This window comes from Melanotaenia boesemani, chromosome 9 (assembly GCF_017639745.1).
Source record: "Melanotaenia boesemani isolate fMelBoe1 chromosome 9, fMelBoe1.pri, whole genome shotgun sequence".
Lineage (NCBI taxonomy): Eukaryota > Metazoa > Chordata > Actinopteri > Atheriniformes > Melanotaeniidae > Melanotaenia > Melanotaenia boesemani.
In genome coordinates, this window is record NC_055690.1 from 24693029 (window position 1) to 24710467 (window position 17439).

Genomic DNA, 17439 nt, shown 5'->3' on the forward strand with positions numbered 1-17439 from the left:
ACATATGTACACATCTCTCCTTCAAATTTTATTGATTATCTTAAATCTGCTATTAATAAGATGTATAGCTTAAACTAAACAGCTTGATGTTATTTACATTTAATTTACTTATATGCTTTTTACACATCCCATCTTCCTAAAATCTCTTTACAACATCCAGGTATGACTACACCTTTGAACTCTACTCAGAGTCTGAGCGTCTCTATCTGTTTGGCACTGATGACCCAGACACTCACAAAGAGTGGGTCAAGTCTATTGCCAAGGTAACAGACTCTTCTCCATCCTTTAAGCGTATCTAACAGAGAATGGGTTGTACATTTACATGGTAATACATCTTCCTTAACTCTTGTTAAATTGGAGAGTTCTGATTAGGTAGAAACTATGCAGTACTACAAGATATTCTTAAAAAGAAGATTCTGCTTTATTGTTTAAAAAAAGGGGCAGTTACTACTGCTTGTTTCCTGTGTCTTATTTTTATTAGCCACAACTGTGTGCAGCTGAGAGGAAATGATTTAGTTGTGTGATGGCATGAAATAGAACAACTGTTACTCTGACCTTCCACTGGCAACTACCGACAAGCAGCATTTCTTGCTTCTGGCTGAAATAGATGCAGCAAAATACGTGGACTCGAAGATATTGAGAGCACAACTGAATGTGTCATACTTCTACACAACATCATGCAGCACCTGTGAAACAATGTGACCAGTGTCAGATTGTCTCTTTACAGAACTGACTGAATAAAGACAAACTATTGCTACTGATTCTCACTGCTTAATGAAACGTTGCAAGAAAAATTCATGCATCCATGGCTTCCCTATGTGCAGCCACAGGAACAATATAACCTGACACAAAGTTAAATTTATAAGTGGCTGCACTGCTCACCACATATTTCTACCACCGATGTGCTGTTTGTGGAAGAATAACTGGTTTTCACAGAATTAAGTGATTAAATCATCAAAAGAAAAGCGTAATCACTGTGCAATGTATTATAAAGTCTGTGTCCCCTTTTATTTGTAGAACTTTATCCCAGCCACAGCAGAGCCTTTGCTGAGACTGGGTTTCGAGCGGATTGGGCGGCTGAAGTGTAAAGACGGCTTGAACCTACAAACATCCAAAGTTGGATGGTTTGCTTTGGTGGGCTCCACACTTCATGCTTACCTGGATGACAGTAAGGGAGAAGAGATCCACCTTCGCAAACTAAATGAACTCTGTGAGTGAAACTTGTGAGCATAAATCAGTGCATACTGCCACCAAAGGCATTTTTTGCTATCAACATTTACATGCTGTACTCTCTACATGTAGCAGTAAGCTGAGAGTGCTCAGATAAATCATGATAATATATTTTTGTTTCACAGCAATTCAGCAAGAGAATGAAGTGCTGGTCCTGGTGGAGAAAGGCAGGTGAGATGATTTCTTGTTGTGTTGCTGATGTTACAATAATAATAATTTTTCAACATGTTAACCTCTATGTAGTGTATTTACTGAATTTTAATGGATTAATTGAAAAATGTGTGAGATCATCTTAGAGTTCTTCGAAAAGTTTTTATATGTGCTCCTGGTCTTTGAAAAATTTAAATATTAACTTATCTCATAATTCTGAGAAGCTTATATTAAACAAACCTTTGCTCTTGTTTTTCCTGAAATAATGAGAACACAACCTCAAGTGACACACTTGTTTAAATTGGATTCATGGCAGCAAACGGTGTCCCACTGCTTAGTTGTCGTCTTGTTCATTTAAACAGATGGCACTGTTATTTTTGCTGACTTTGCATGTAATCTTATCTTTGATCATATATCATTGATGGAAGGTCAATCTGATAGCCACAGCAACTGCTCTCTATGTTGGTGACTTCTTTGCACATTGTATTGAGATCTATCAGTAATTCAGAAAAAAAAACAAGAACAGATTATTTTTCTAAACTTTTGCCGGAACTCTGAGATGATGATCTTGTTAAGTCAGTCAAACAGGGCAATCATTTATATTCATACACATCATCCCTTTTTCTCCTCTTTGCTTGTTTGTATCTCTCTATTCAGAACTCTGTACATTGAGGGAGAAAGGAAGCTGGACTTTGCTGGCTGGTGTTCGGCCATCCAGGCAGCAGCAGGGAGCGGAGGAGACACGCTGAGCCAGCAACAGCTCACAGAGACGGACATACCTATCATAGTACTCAGCTGCATCGACTACATCACGCAGTGTGGTAAGAGACATCCACAAACTAATATTTGTACAAATAAACAACACCAAGGAAGTTTGCAGGTTGTTCAGCTGTTTATTTGTGGTAGGGTCACTATTCACCTGCATTGTTGTCAAAGGAGGGGTTATACACAGTGCAAGTTACTGTATCCCGTTATGGTCAACTGTGAGTGCACACTTGGCACTCTCAGAGTGCCTGTGTTCTCGTGACTGTAATAGCAGGAGTTCTGGCTCTGGGAGAGACCAACGGACCACAAGACAACAAAAGCAACTTTGTTCCACCTCCATTTCAGGCCTGCTCCCTCTGTGCTTTTCTTTCCCTCTATTTTGTGTTCTCTGCTTTATCCCTCACTCATCCTCCCACCCTCCAACTGGGAAAAACTGCGTTTGCGCCTACATTCATGTACCAGTACAGCTAATCTAATAATTCTTCAAGATGTCATTAAAGTACTGCATGTTAATTTTTTCTCACACACACTGAGTCTCTGTTAAACAGAATGAAGTACAATTGTGTCCCCTTTGCATTTTACAAGAAAACATTTAGCATCTAAGTTAAAATACTAGACAGAAAACAGATTTGTTTGTAACACATAAGCAACAAAAATCCAAAGCCAAACAAAGAAATAAATAATCTTTTTTAACTGACTGACTGGTTCCCAAACAGGGGTCCCCCATAGATCACAGGGGATCCCCAAGGCTTTAAATATTTAGAGCTAATGTCCACCCATTTTCTGTTTGAAGAAAAAAAAAAGTAAGGCTACATGATTTTAATATAAATTTGGCTTTAGCAAGGGACAGGACTTAGCCAGAATACATTATTTTTGGTGAGAATCTCACTTTTGAAAGCATAAAACCAAGCATGATTTCAGCACAGGGTGGGGCAGGGGGTCCATGAAAAAGGTCCTCAAAGAAAATTGGTTGGGAACCACTGGACTAGACTATTAGTCGACATTGCTTTGAATAATTTCAGTAGCACATGTTGTTCACAACTGTTGTTTTATTCTTTTTTTCCCTGTTTAAAACAGTACAACTGCACCACACTGCTTTTATGTGTGGTTACACTTTTTAAGTAACCACACAGAAAAACATGGTCACTTATGCTCTGTGTTGCCTTATTTCACAAACCAAGAATGTATGACAAAATCTTTGAAGTATTTATATTGTGGTCAAAGCTAAAACATAATTGCTAGCTGGATTTTACACTTTATGCTACAGTTTTTAAGGTATGAGAAGATCAATGAACACATCTCAACCTATACTGGTCCATGTTATCCCTCTATGTGAGCTGAAATACAGTATAAACAATTCAGTTGGAGGAACATTTTAATTATCCAACAGTGCTGCAGTACATTATAGGTGTACATGTCTGTATTTGTAATATTTTTGCATCTGCCAATGTTTTTCTTTTCTAGGTTTGACATCAGAAGGAATTTATCGCAAGAGTGGTGTGAACTCCCGTGTGGCAGCCTTGTGTGAAAGATTTCGTCGTGACGCTCGCAGTCTTCGACTGAAAGACGGAGAGCATCAGGTGGATGATGTCTCCAACACACTCAAGCGTTTCTTCAGGGAGTTAGAGGAGGGACTGTTCACTTCAAAGGATGGCAGCACCTGGCTCAGTGTTGCTGGTAAGCTGCAGAGGACTATGTACCCGAGTGTGGGCAGGGTGTGGATAAAGGATTGGTCATTTTGAACTATTTTGGGGATATTTTGTCATAAACAAATGGCCCTAATAGACTTACATTGTCCAGAGTTATGTAATTATAATATGATCACTTTTCCAGGCATACAAAATACAATATTTACTATTTTTCATGCATAGACCTGCCTTTGTCTATCATGACTACCGTAATTCTGCTGTTATATGTTCGGATTTTGATTTCCACTTTTACAATATCTAATTTTTTAATACTCCCTTTCTTTCTGCCTCTGTTCTTCACCCATAATTGGTTCTTTTCCTTCCTCCTCTGTCTTGTACTCCCAGGGATTCAGGATGAAAGAAAAAAGATCTTTGAGTACAAACACCTGTTGAAAAAACTTCCTAGTGTCAACAAGGCTACACTACAAGCCCTTATTAACCACCTTTATTGGTATGAAATGAATACAACATCACTAAAATCATTTCTGTGTGTATATGTGTGAGCACAGATTTGTTATTATTTGTGGATTTCAGCGTGCAGCGTTTTTCTGAGCTGAATCAGATGAACCTCCACAACCTGGCCATAGTGTTCGGTCCCACTCTGTTCCAGACTGATGGGAAGGACTACACTGCTGGCCGTGCCATCGAGGACCTCATAGAGCACTACACACACATATTTGAGGTTAGACTGTCCTACAAATGAATATTAGAAGGATGCAAAGCATTTTGGTTTTAAAGTTGTTTTTACCCTTTAGCAGTAATGTCAGTATATGGTAAATACTGTGCATGCCAAGCCTAAAAGCCCAAAATTTCAAAGAGCATGGCTTTGTAAATAGATCTCCAAAAGCATTCACAGAAAAACCTCTAAGAACAGATTCCCGTTATTACTGTTTGATTGCCAATAGCCTTTTCATTTGTGTATATACATTTATTACAAGTTGAATATACTTGTTTATTTATTTATTATTTGGTTATTTAGGATGCTTTAAACATAATGTTTTTTAATTTGAATTTTTTTTGTTCGTGTGTGAATGAATATACTCTTTTTTTTTTTTTTTTTTTTTTTTTTTATTTGCAGGTGGATGAGCAGCAGCTAAACAAGCAGCTGGAGGAAATTAAAGCCATTATCCAAATGCGAGATAAACTCAGCACCAAGTTTCCTGTGAGCTGCTCTCACTTTTCAGAAAACATGGTTATCTTGGTTATTTTAAAACATATAAAGTGTTATTGAACTAGATTTATTGTTTGCATTGCAGCATAATTTTTTGTCAAACTGAATTACCAGTTTTTTTGTTGTCATGGTTACAGGTGTTAATAAGAGTCAAAAGTATCAGCAGTATTCATTTATGCATCACAACATCCAAACCAGTGCAGACAAAGGTTCCATAAATCAGTGTTTCCATAGAAATAAGCTCAGGAGAAAATCTCAAAGCTACTGCAAGCGGCAGCCACTAGTTTAGGTACCATTCTGCAAATAATCACACCTAACACTTGATGTATTTGGGAATTGCAGGCCTTTTTTTTTAACACTACCGTCCTATCCAAGTTTTTACTGCTTCCTCATTGTTTTATGCAAGTTGAAGGGATCAAGGGTTTGGAGCTGATTACAAGTATAAATTACTTCATTAAATGTAGAAATCTGAATGCCATCCAAAGAGCAAAGAGCATTATGTGTGGCTATCATTTAGCTGAAATAAAACAGACTTATCAGAGATAGCAGGCTTGATTACTTTTGAACATTTAATAATTACAAGTGTACAATGGGTTTTAAAAACATGGTGTAAACACCTTTAACTCTAAAATAAATCTACCGAACTGAAGCTGAAATTCAACCTTTTAGTCATATCTTGATTGCTTTATTTTCAGTACTGATTGCATCTGTCTCTATATGTCTGCTGTTGCTTGTTATGCTGATGTTGTTACCTTTCTCTCTGATTTTCTCTTTGTATGTGTGTGCTAGTCGCATCAGAGAAGCGAGCGTGATGGCCACTTCATCTGTACAGTGTACCTGGAAGAAAAGAAGGACACAGCAGAGCAACATGTCAAGGTAATTGTATTTTACCAAATGATACAAGATTCCATTTTACTATTTTAATTCTCTGCTCTGCACGTATGTGTTTGCATTTAGTGCCACAACAACAAACATTGTATGCAGTTTTACTTATGCTTTGCTAATGGTAAATAAACTGAGGTATGTGTTCTGCTTTTCCGTCAGATCCCTGGTTCTATGACAGCAGCAGAGTTAACATGTGAGGTCTTGGACCGGCGTAACATTCCAGTTAAAGACAAAGAATACTGGAGCTGCTGGGAGGTCTGTGACAAGGAGGAAATGGGTGAGTTGTATCATAGTTACTGTAAAACGTTTTTCCTCCTCTTTGTAAATTGAGCTTTTCCACCTGTGACCTTTGTTTGCTGTCTGATTCTATTTATTGATATTATAAAACATTATTTGTGGTGATTACTAAAGGCACTATGCAAAACAAAACACCAGACGCAGTAAAAGCAACAATAAAACCATAAACAATGAGCCATAATGCCACTGAAGAGTCAAAACTGTCAGTGTGTTATGACAAGTGCAGTCCATACACTTGCTGGCTCAGCTTGATGGCGTCCTGGCTTTGGACCAGTCCTAGGTAACCACCAGCAATTTCTGTCCAGATGACATTAGGTTACAAAAAGACAAGTAAGGCTTTTGGGTTGGAAAACTGTGTGGTTTCAAATGGCTAAATACAAACTGTATCAAATTAACAGTGGCAGACGAGAGGGCCCACAGCAAAACAAAAACAATGACACAAAGCCTGTAAAGTGCTTTCCACTCAGCTTGAGTTATCCAGAATGACGCACAAACCCTCTAGGGGAAAGAGATGCTTCTCAGCAATGTGACTGTGTGCCGTTTTGTTTTGAGCTTGGTATGTGGACAGCCTGGGTTCCCACCAGGAAGCCTGTTGGTGGCTTCTGCTGGTGCCAGTAACACTCAACTAATTTGATAGATTTCCAATTACCTGTCAGAAGAGGAATTTCAAAGTTCATTCTCTTGTTTAGCTCAGACTGTTTATCTTACAATGTTAGAGTTTCTCTTTATCATACCCTATAAGGTAAAAATTTGGATTTTCCCTTTTCTCACTTTATCCTTTCTGTATTTTTGTCTGCTCCTCAGAACGTCCTCTGCATTATCAGGAGCGAGTCTTACCCATCCTTCACTCTGTTGGAACTGACTCCCACCTCCTCATCAAGAAACATCCTGCCATGGATTCGATGATTAACTATCTGTGTAAATACAATTAAGCAAAACGTTTCTTTCTAAATTGCTGCACTGTATTGCTTCCGGTGCTGCTTGATAATTATTTATTTTTTATTGTGCTTCCCAGCCAGTAAAGCAGATGTATCCAAACACGGGATGATGAAATTCAGGGAAGAAAGAAGCATCTTGGGACTTGGGCTGCCCACTGGAAACTTCCACGACAGATATTTCATCCTCAATACCAGTTCACTCAGAATGTATAAAGAAGTCAGAGTAAGACTGACACTTACACACATGAACAAAGTCTTGTATTTTGTCTTCCCAATCATCATTTTGTTTTTCAGGCTCATGAGCTGTTTTGTTGTCTGTCTCTCAGAGTAACCGGCCAGAACGAGATTGGCAAGTGAAAAACTTAAAGGTTTACCTAGGTATCAAGAAGAAACTCCGTCCTCCCACATGGTGAGCAGATGCATGAACCAAGAAACAGGTGGTTCTTGGTTCACAAAATGACAAAGGTTTTGAGACCAGTAAGATGACAGGCCAGGTGAACCACAAATAATCTATAAGTAAAACTAGAAATAACCTACCATGTTTCTCCCTGGACTGCAACATGTCTTCATGTCTTTGCATAGTCATTGATTAATTTATTTGGTACTAATTTTCTTGAAACATCTGAATACCTTTGATATTTGCTGTTAGAAATTGGTGGTTTGTGCTCAGCATTACTGTTACATAACGAGACTGTAGAGTTTCGTTTGGCAACGACTGTTTTGTATGCACTAATAAAGGTTCATACAAGATTGTTTTTTAAACTGAGAATGTAATATTTAAAACCAGTGGGGATGGAAAATAGCTATTTACAAATCCCAACCCCATTTATTGAGATTGCATGCATTAAATTTGGGAATATTAATGCACTTTTAGTACATTTTTACTTAAATCACATAAGTCCACTTTTTTCATTTTCAGTGTTAAAAGAGATCCTGGTTGAGAGCCAGTTTTGCTGCTCCAGTTGCTCTACAGCCTAATAATTTATAGGAATAGTTAATGACTTAATTTAAATATTTAATTAGCTAATTCTGGGTACTTTTTTGCTTAATATAAAATAACCTCTTTGGGCTTGGATTTATTACCACTGGGGGGCAGACTAACCCCAAGAATCACATTTCTGTTGAAGAATTTCATCTTTCTGTCTCTAGTTGGGGTTTGACAGTGGTGTATGAGAGCAAGAAACAAGAGAAGCCAGAGAGACAGCAGTGGTGAGTCAAAGATAAAATTCATATTTTAACTTGAAACATCTCATAGCTTTGATTCAGTTGCACTCCTCCTCCTCCCCACTCCACAATTTAGATAATTTAGATACTTTTTCTTTAGTGTGCTAAACAGAACTAAAGAGTGTAAATATTATTCCTGTTCTGCTCCTACAGAGAGCATCATACTACCAGACATATAAAGCCTTAATCTATTTTCTCCAGGAGCTGGCAGCCTTCAGTGCAAACTCGTTCAGTTGTTTTGACACATTTCCTGCCTTTATATTTTAGCAGGCAGTGGCATTTCTCCCCTAGTGGTATTTTGATCATATTTTAAATGCATGTAAACAAGACAAACATCAGCGGAAGCTGGAGACATAAAAAAAAAACGGATCAGATCCCTGCATGAGTTTAAAGAAGGAATCAAATGAAAGGTCGACTCCACCCAGAGGGGAAACACATGAGTACACCTATAGCCATGGCTCTATTCTGTTCCAGGTCTGCTCACATATAAGTCCCTCTGTGTGTGTGTGTGTGTGTGTGTGTGTGTGTGTGTGTGTGTGTGCGTGCGTGTGTGTGTGTGTGTGTGTGTGTGTTAAGGATGTTGTGTGCATCTTGATGCAGTGCTTACAACTACCATTTCAGCACTATTGCAATGGTTTGATTCGATGCAGTAAAAGTCATCATTATACAATGCAAAAATAAATAGATAACGGTATGTATTTCTGATAGTTTGATAATACACGTTTTTCTGCTTTTTCTGCTTTCTTGTGACCTTGGTTCTAGCGTCAGTTTTTCCTGTTCTGTATCTCCTGTTATGCTTTAACAATATGTCACACATTTACCAATTAAACAATTTAAGAATGCTTAGAGTAATGGTGAGGAATGGCTCTGGGGTCTTAATTGCCGACAGATGGATGTACTACACTTTTTTTTAGTAACAGCGAGGAGAAAGCAAACTAGAGCCATAAAAGAAAAGTTGTATATCTTGTTCAACTTCTTATGGTCAGAACTGCTGGGGGCAGACATGGAAATCTAAAATGGATTATGGTAAATAATAAAGGGATAGACTTTGCTGGTGCATCAATCCAAATTGTTATGTTTTATCATAGCTAATGTGTTTACATCCACATGCAAGTTGTGTGTGTTCACGTGCTTGGATGTTATGGTGAGCGCTGCATTGTCAGCAGCAGTAGACATCTTCAGAGCTGTAAGGAGGCTGCTGCTTCCGTCACGCTGTGGGCCGTATCATCTCTCTGTCTGCTCCACTATCATGTCTTTTGCAGCAAGAAAAACACCTGAGAGGAAGACAGAGACATGTAGAGAATGTGTAAGAAGACACACTGAGTGGGAAATTGTGATTTTACTGCAGGTAAAAGCATGTGTAAAGGAGGGTTTAGAGACCATTATTAGAATTGAGAATCTACAAGCTGAGGAGATGCTTGTGTGGCGGTTGGACTAATTTTTGTTTCAATTTTTACCCGTTATTTCACCAAATTCTTGCAGTCTCTAGACTCAAGCTTATGAACATACTGTTAAATTTTAGGATGTTATGAAAATTTTACACTGGTTTTATGGATTTCTGTTGCAACACATTTGTAGTTTCCATTCCTTTAAAGCTGGTGATGTTGTAGACATGGTAGTTAATTGTAAGTAGAAATAAAGTCAACTATGTTGTTGGATGCACCAGACTGTATGAATTTCTACTGTTCTTTGAATCCCTGGAAGCTCTAATGAGCTCTTTTAGGCATAATGATGTAAACCGGGCACAGCTCTGTGTGTGTGTGAGGTGCATCAGCATGAATGTGTTATGGTGCTTAATTTATGGCTGTCATATATATTGAACTCTACATCGTGTTTATTCTAAAGTATCTGTTTCATCATTGTGTCTCAGTGGAACACACTAGGATAATTGTTGTAGACTCTGCTTGTAACAATAACTGTGTAAATAAAGTCTATTTATTCAGCATCACAGCATGGCTGATGACTCAGAGGGGTATGAGACGGGGACCTGAGTGGCATAAAATATGCACATACACAGACACACAGTCATTACAGAGACAGACACCCATGCTTTTCATGGACAGAGGCAGACACCCTGAGTGCTAGATGTCCTAATCAGTGTTTTTCTTTTTTCTTTTAAATTAGTAATCTAACTCATTGTTTACTGTGGCATTTTTGTTGCGCACCATCGGAGAGACCATGTCAATTTCAATTTATATCTTTGACTACCCTCTGTTTTCTCATCCTATTCTCCAAATTTTCCTCTGTCTCTGAAAGCTTATCTGCCTCACTGATTTCTTGTCTCATAAGACCATAAATACACACATACACACCACCTCCTGATTCTGTTGCACTGTCTGGCTGATGTTATCCATTCTGATCCATTTATTTTCAGGTATCTCTGCTGTGACTCTCAGTCGGAAATGAAGGAGTGGTATGCTACATTTCTTACTATCCAGGTGTGCTCTCTCTCTCTCACACACACACGCGCACACGAACACATGCTGTATTCATTCACATGTCTGACAAACATTTTGTAGCAAGAGTATTATCATTTTAAAACTTATGGTCAATTTCTATGAATAAAGCTTCTAACCAAAACCAAACCGTGATCAAGTAGATGTACTGCAGCATTGCATTGTGACAATTTGTGAACAAGCTTTTATGATGGCGTGTTTCCTAACAGGAGCACAATAACATGCTGAAATAATTTATAATAATTATCTGAACTCTCCTCTTCCTTCCTGTTTCCACCACTCATTTAAGTATGACGGCAACGTGTGGCCTCAGGATGGACTCCAGCAAACCCGAGTGAGACGCGTGGTACCTGATACCCGTCATGGTAATGTGTCACTGATACCGTTGCGTGGAAGTGAGAATGAGATGCGGAACAGCGTAGCAGCTTTCAGCCAAGACCCGCTTGCTGTGAGTCAATCTGCCAATCACCAGGACTAATCTAGGGAAAACCAGGGAGCTTGATCTAGAGCTGCCAGCTAATTAGAGACATTCATGCTGAACAGGTGGTTCAGACCCTCAACCTTGATCCCTATCGAAGAGTAGAACAACATGCACACATTGTTTACTAGTTTTGCAGTGCACTCTTTGGAGGACTGGTTTTTGATATTTCAAATGTAGGACAAACTTCTGTAGCAGTTGGCTCCTTCAATAAGTAGGACATGAGTTGGGGGCTGCACCTGTACAGGATCAATACTCTCTAATCCATGATTTCACTATGATTTTAATGATCATGTCAGGATCTGGGTTCTTTAACTAGAATTTGAACTAAAATAAGCAACAAGGTTTTTGACTTTGAATCATGTGTATTTTCTTATAGCCTGGACTAAAGAACAAAAACAAAAAAATTCTCATTTGTGTCTGGGCCTAAAAACGTATAAGAATCCAGACCAATGTGACAGCAGACAGCAGCATCTTTATATTGCAGCTCTTTTGGACTCAGAATCAGGAAAACAGAACTACTGCCAAAACAGCTGGTGAAGGCCTGCAAAAGCTGGGAGAAACACAAAGAATTACACATTTGAAACGGACTTATGCCAGCAGGCAACCTATGGCTAGTGCTATCACTGCTCCTATCAGCTTCCAGAGCTGTACACTTAGATGAATTTGATAAGGAAAACACTATCGCTGTAGGTTTGCAGGATTCTGTCTCAAGCACACTTGACTACAAAACAGACCTGTTCAACAGCATCATCAAAATTTAGTCTAGCCATCCAAAGCACTGCACTCTGTGCTCAGTCTTAGTGATCTCTGAGAAATGTTCACAATGTGAAGCTGCTGCTGTCTCTTCCTGCCATTTCCAAGCTATTGCATAATACTCATCAGTTTGCTCCAGACTTCGGTAGAGAAGAATCCAGCTCAGCCTACTGGAACTTCCTCTGGTAATAACAAAAATCCAAGGTTACTGTGTTGTTGCCTTCCACATATTTTCTTTTGGTTGTCTGTTTCAGTGTAATGACTGGATGATTTTGTGCGTGTGTGTGTTGGGAGTGTAAGAGGAGGTGTGATTGCTTTGGTGATGGGGCAGCAGGTGGAGGTGCATTTATGCAGGATGTGTGGGTGTTTTGGGGCTGATTCTCTTTGTATTAATATGTCCAGTTTTCAGTAGGAATTTAATGCACAGAGCATGTTTGCATGACTTTGTAAGATTCTCACTTACAGCTCACTTAAGACGTGCTCATGTTGTAGATGTAAGTCTTGATAACCGTCCACTCTGCTTGATGTGAATCCAGTGATGATTGGTATTTGAATGTGACAGATTGTCAAATTCACACAGCTTCTTCCTCATTTGTTCCTTGAACAAATCTTATCTAGATTTAGTTGTGCTTAGTCATATTACTGTCATCCCCCACCCATTCTTTATTTTCTTTATCTTTCCCCTATCTTCTTTGTCATAAACCCACTATTGTTTATGTTACAGTTATTTAGAGATCTTCGATAATGCTTACAGCAGTGGAAACAGCAAGGTAAGAATCGTTTACACTCACTTACAAATGATCTATTGTACTTGTTATTCACAAATTCTGCCTTTTTAAAGTTGTTTTTTAACCAGATCACTAATGTCTGTAAACATCAAGTATTTTAGTCAACATAAACCAGTCTTCAGATCATTTCAGAGGACAGTCCCTTCATGCAGTCCAACAATTTCCTGTTCATGTCAGGTTGTACACTGCTGACTCACTTCAGTAAGGTCCATTCAGATTATACAAAACTACAATTATTAATTTTTTCAGCTCAACAAATTCAAAAGGTGTATAGGCCTAAAGTAGAATTTAAAGCAAAACTGATGTATTGGTACATGTACATCATAAAATGACTGTTGGATGCAAATGTCTCACATGAAAAGCTCTGAAGTCATCTGAAGGTCTAGTTTATTATAAAACCCCCTAACTATAAAATTAAACAACCTAATGTATTACAGCCTGTAGAGAGTATTAATAATAAATAAATCTACCAAGTAAAAAAGTAGAAGCATTTACATTTTGCAACGGTGGGTTGTAAGTAGAGCTTCAAAAAGCAAAGAGAAGAAACAAAATACAGACACAATCTGAAGAGCAAGGGCTTTATTAAAAACTGTATTTAAACTTAGACAAGTTGTTCATCAGCTGACTAAATGTTTAAGATCATACCCCCCCCCAAAAAAAAAAACAAAAACAAAACAGAATTAAAAGTGTCAACAAAGGTCTCATTAGTGAGAAGCTCTGCTATTCTAAAATTAATAGGCATGTTCAGTGTTAGTGTTTCCAGAAAGGTGGTGGGGATGTGGTGAAGATGGCATCATAAAGGGCATTCCAGACTACGATGGAGCCTCCTCCACTTTGCTGTGTAGAAAACATCTCCTTGTCATGCCAATAATGTTAAAAGCCATCAGGATCATCCAGGTTTTTTTTTTTTTTTAAATCAGCGAATAAAACTTTACTCCACCCTTTCAGTGTCCCATGCTTGGTGGTCCCTTAAAAAGTCCAAACAGGCACGTTTGTGGCAGGAGACATGGTCTGTGAAGACGTTTTTTGTTCTTAAAGCCTTTCCCTGGCAGATGCCGTCTTGTTGTTATTGGGCTGCAGTCAGCATCAGTGAAGTCCTTACTTTGAGTTGAGGATCAATCTGTCTTGGTGCAGATTAAATTTTCACTTGACTTTTTTGTCCCATAACCCCCAGGATCTTTTAAGAAATTTAAAATGACTGTCTTACCTTGTCCAACCTAAACTTTTGCCTGTGCAGCTCAACAATAACTGCCATGTTCAGAAAGTTTGCCATCATGAGGTCATGACAGTGTGAATGCAAAAAGGAAAACGTCAAGAAAACCAGATTTTTGGACTTTTTAAGGTTATGGTCTTAAACATTTGATCATATGATGAACAGCCAGTTTGAGTTTAAATGCAGTTCAATACAATGCCTAATCTAACCCATAAAAATGATAGTTAGAATACTTCAAAACATGTTAAGCGTGCTTTGTTGCTTAGTTTTTATGGAGTAACAATAATTTTTTCTTTATATATATTTTTTTTGCCCTAAAATTTGGCTATGTGGTAGAAAACTCAGGGGCTAATAGTATAATTTTTCACTGCAAATCAAACATAGAAACTTGTGAAAGTGCATTGTACATTTAACATTATTGGCTGGTGATGCTTAGAAAATGAAGTTTAGAAAGATTTTATTGAATATGACTCAAACGGCCAAACTTTCAAATAGTCTTAACTTAAAAAAAAGGTTTAATTTTACAGTCCTCTATATTATGCACAGCCTCTAAGGCAAGATAAATTTAGGGCTTCAGTAATGGCTGAATTAACTAATCAATCAATAAGTAATAAATAAAACACTGTATGAGCACACACGTATCCTCTTTGAATGTCAACACTTACATGATGCTGGTCATGGTTATCGCTGTTGTCCTCTCTTAACCTTGAAAGTTGAAAAAGTTAGGTATTTTCTCTTTGCATGTATGACATCTGTTATTGTTTTATTTTTGTTTGGAGTTTGAGAGGTAAAGTTTGAGTGAGAATTGAATCAACATCTTTAATTTGAATTTGATTTGCTGGTTTATCTGTCGGGCTGCATCTGTGTTTATCTGTTCTCTTGACCGCAGCTTATTGAGTCCACCTCTCATGAGCAGCCTCATATCTGGTTGCCATGGTGCTGAGATCTTTGTGGTCTTGATGTGAATTTTAGGCTTGACCTCCCGGGACTCTTTGAAAATACAGCAAAGCTGATTTTATTTATAGGGAGATAGGCTGCATGTCAGTTTTACTACAAATATTACAAATGCTGTTCTTTACAGACGTTCAAGACAGGCTGAATTTCTTAACAACACAGTGTTTAGTCCCTGATCTTGTGAATGTCTGTTCTTTAAAAGGTGGATGGTGGGGCTCATCAGATGACCTCCGTTTATTCCAGTGACTTCATCCTGTGATTGTACAGACCAGAGCGACAAATGTTCAATGCTCAAGAGAGCACAGACACGCATATTACATGTGGATTTTAACCTTATGGTTCCACCTGGACCGAAATTTGAGCCAACAACGGGATTATGTAAAACACAACCTGCACTGGTTTCCATACACAGACGAGTTTTACTTGATGCACAGAAGATGCAGCTGGGAGCTTTGGCATTAACAGAAAGAGACAGTGATGGATCACAATCGTCTTCCAGCTTGTTGTGCAGCATGTCTGCACCCAGCGTTCACCTGTTTCCACTGGTTACTGGAGTCAAAGAGACACTGCAAGAAACCTGTATTTCCCCAGAGCATCTGTTTAAAAAAACAACTGCAGTTAAAGTTATTATAGGCACCAACACTGGGTGCTTAAACAATGTTATTTTAATACAGTTTGTCATTTGTACCTGAATCTGTTTTTTCTGTCCACTTTCAGTACTGTCGCTTGAGAAATCAATGGTATAGTTATGCAGCTTAGCACTGAACAGTTATTATGAAGCAAAGCTTTTACCAGAAGAGACCGATGAGATTTCATCTGGACTGGGACTGAAACACGGCAGGTGATGGGTTGATATCTGTTACTGTGCAACAGCTTGGTCAGAGCTGCATATTTGTGCTTGTCTGGTTGTCTGCATACGTGTAGCAGCGTGCATAACTAATAAACAGAGGAACTGAACATGTCACATTGTGCTTGTTGGGAGAAGTAAAAGGAGAGAGTTGTGTTGAAACAAACTAAAGGCTTAATAATATTTTAATAGATTTAAAACATACACAGCCAATAGTGAGGTGTTTCAAAATCTAAGATAAAATAAGATAAATACTTGATTTATTGTCTTTATTGTGAATCAGATAAATTAGTAACACCTTAGGAAGAAGATTTCAAACCCCATTCATTTAAAACAAGTTTTGTCTTGAATAATTTGTAGTATCATCTCATCGTCACCTCCTCTCCTCAGTTTGTTTTATTTTAATACTAAATGTCATTAATCAGCAGTATTTCTAAAATGTCAGAGTATAAATTTGATTTAAGAAATGTCTCTTTTTTCCATTATGCACACGTTAGAATCTTTACATTTATATTTTTATAGTTCGGGGCACACAACCCTGTAAAAATGTGTAAGCACAAGATTCTCATTAAAATGCATTAAAATGTATTTCATTCCCTGTTTCTTTATATGCCAGGTTCAAATGTGTATATATTTGAAGGATGAATCAGTCATCAGCCCATTCTCACAATGTTGTGTTGTTGCCTGGATGCCATCTGTAGGTTTACTATTGTAAAGTTTTATTTATTTGGACAGCAGATGACGCTAGATGCTGCTCTGTCATGCGTCTTTGTTTAACTTCCTGATTATTGTGATTATCTGTAAAATGCTAGTTTAAACAAGCACAGCACCTATGAAGAATGTGTATTTTTACAGAATGATGTAGTGTGTGTTTGTGTTATTAACTGTCACCCAACCTCAACTGTAGTCGAGCAAGACAACCCTTCCTATAGAAAGTCTCCACTCTGTTTGTTTACAACATAAACATATAATGGGACCACTGATCAAATGTTGGTACCATTTTTTTAAATGTCAAGTTTCTATTTGGACCTTTTGGATACAGTCGATCAAACTGAATTTCACATTTGGGTTTCACAAAAATTATAGTGCTTTTCAATATTTGAGAACATTTGGCTGCAGCCTTGACATGTCTATAACTGTTTCCAGTGTTTCATCTGTGAGTAATTTGGACAGACTTAAATCATCAATGTTTTTTTTTTTTTTTTTTTTAATCATCATTTCCATCCAGATGTCTTTGTCGCTATAATTGGTTGTGAAATAAAGTCCAGCAGAGGTTGATTCTTTTTTCTGGGCAGTGTGTTCAGTTTGGTCTTTTCCGTTTATTTTACGGCATGTCAGACTTTTACATCTCTAAGACTAGTAAAAATTTTCAGCCAGTTGTGCGTGTTTATCTTTGTGAATGTGCATAGTCATGTAGTTGCTCCCCCCCCCCCCCCCCCCCAAAGGCTTGTGTCCTTCAGCTCCGATTTGGCCTCATTGTCTTTCCTGTTTACTTTCAGTAAAATGAATATACAAACACATGGTAGCTGCGAAAAGTCATTAATCCCACAACAATTTGCACGTGAGCATACAGTTTACTGTAAACACAGATATAAAGAG

General features: G+C 38.0%; 1 protein-coding gene across 4 annotated transcripts in view; it reads left to right on the forward strand.

Moving 5' to 3' along the window:
* LOC121645820 (arf-GAP with Rho-GAP domain, ANK repeat and PH domain-containing protein 1-like) overlaps positions 1-17116 on the forward strand; it is a 51598-nt gene extending 34482 nt beyond the window's left edge. For all 4 annotated transcript variants that reach the window (XM_041994547.1, XM_041994549.1, XM_041994546.1 and 1 more), the window contains 17 exons: positions 161-263; positions 1018-1210; positions 1356-1401; positions 2038-2201; positions 3610-3822; positions 4179-4284; positions 4368-4515; positions 4912-4995; positions 5794-5880; positions 6049-6166; positions 6991-7104; positions 7202-7347; positions 7451-7533; positions 8274-8333; positions 10723-10786; positions 11094-12808; positions 15196-17116. In XM_041994547.1, the coding sequence (XP_041850481.1) occupies positions 161-263; positions 1018-1210; positions 1356-1401; positions 2038-2201; positions 3610-3822; positions 4179-4284; positions 4368-4515; positions 4912-4995; positions 5794-5880; positions 6049-6166; positions 6991-7104; positions 7202-7347; positions 7451-7533; positions 8274-8333; positions 10723-10786; positions 11094-11282 (1918 nt within the window). In that variant the 3' untranslated portion in view covers positions 11283-12808; positions 15196-17116. The remainder of the gene's footprint in view (positions 1-160; positions 264-1017; positions 1211-1355; positions 1402-2037; positions 2202-3609; positions 3823-4178; positions 4285-4367; positions 4516-4911; positions 4996-5793; positions 5881-6048; positions 6167-6990; positions 7105-7201; positions 7348-7450; positions 7534-8273; positions 8334-10722; positions 10787-11093; positions 12809-15195) is intronic.
* The last annotated feature ends 323 nt before the right edge of the window (positions 17117-17439 follow it).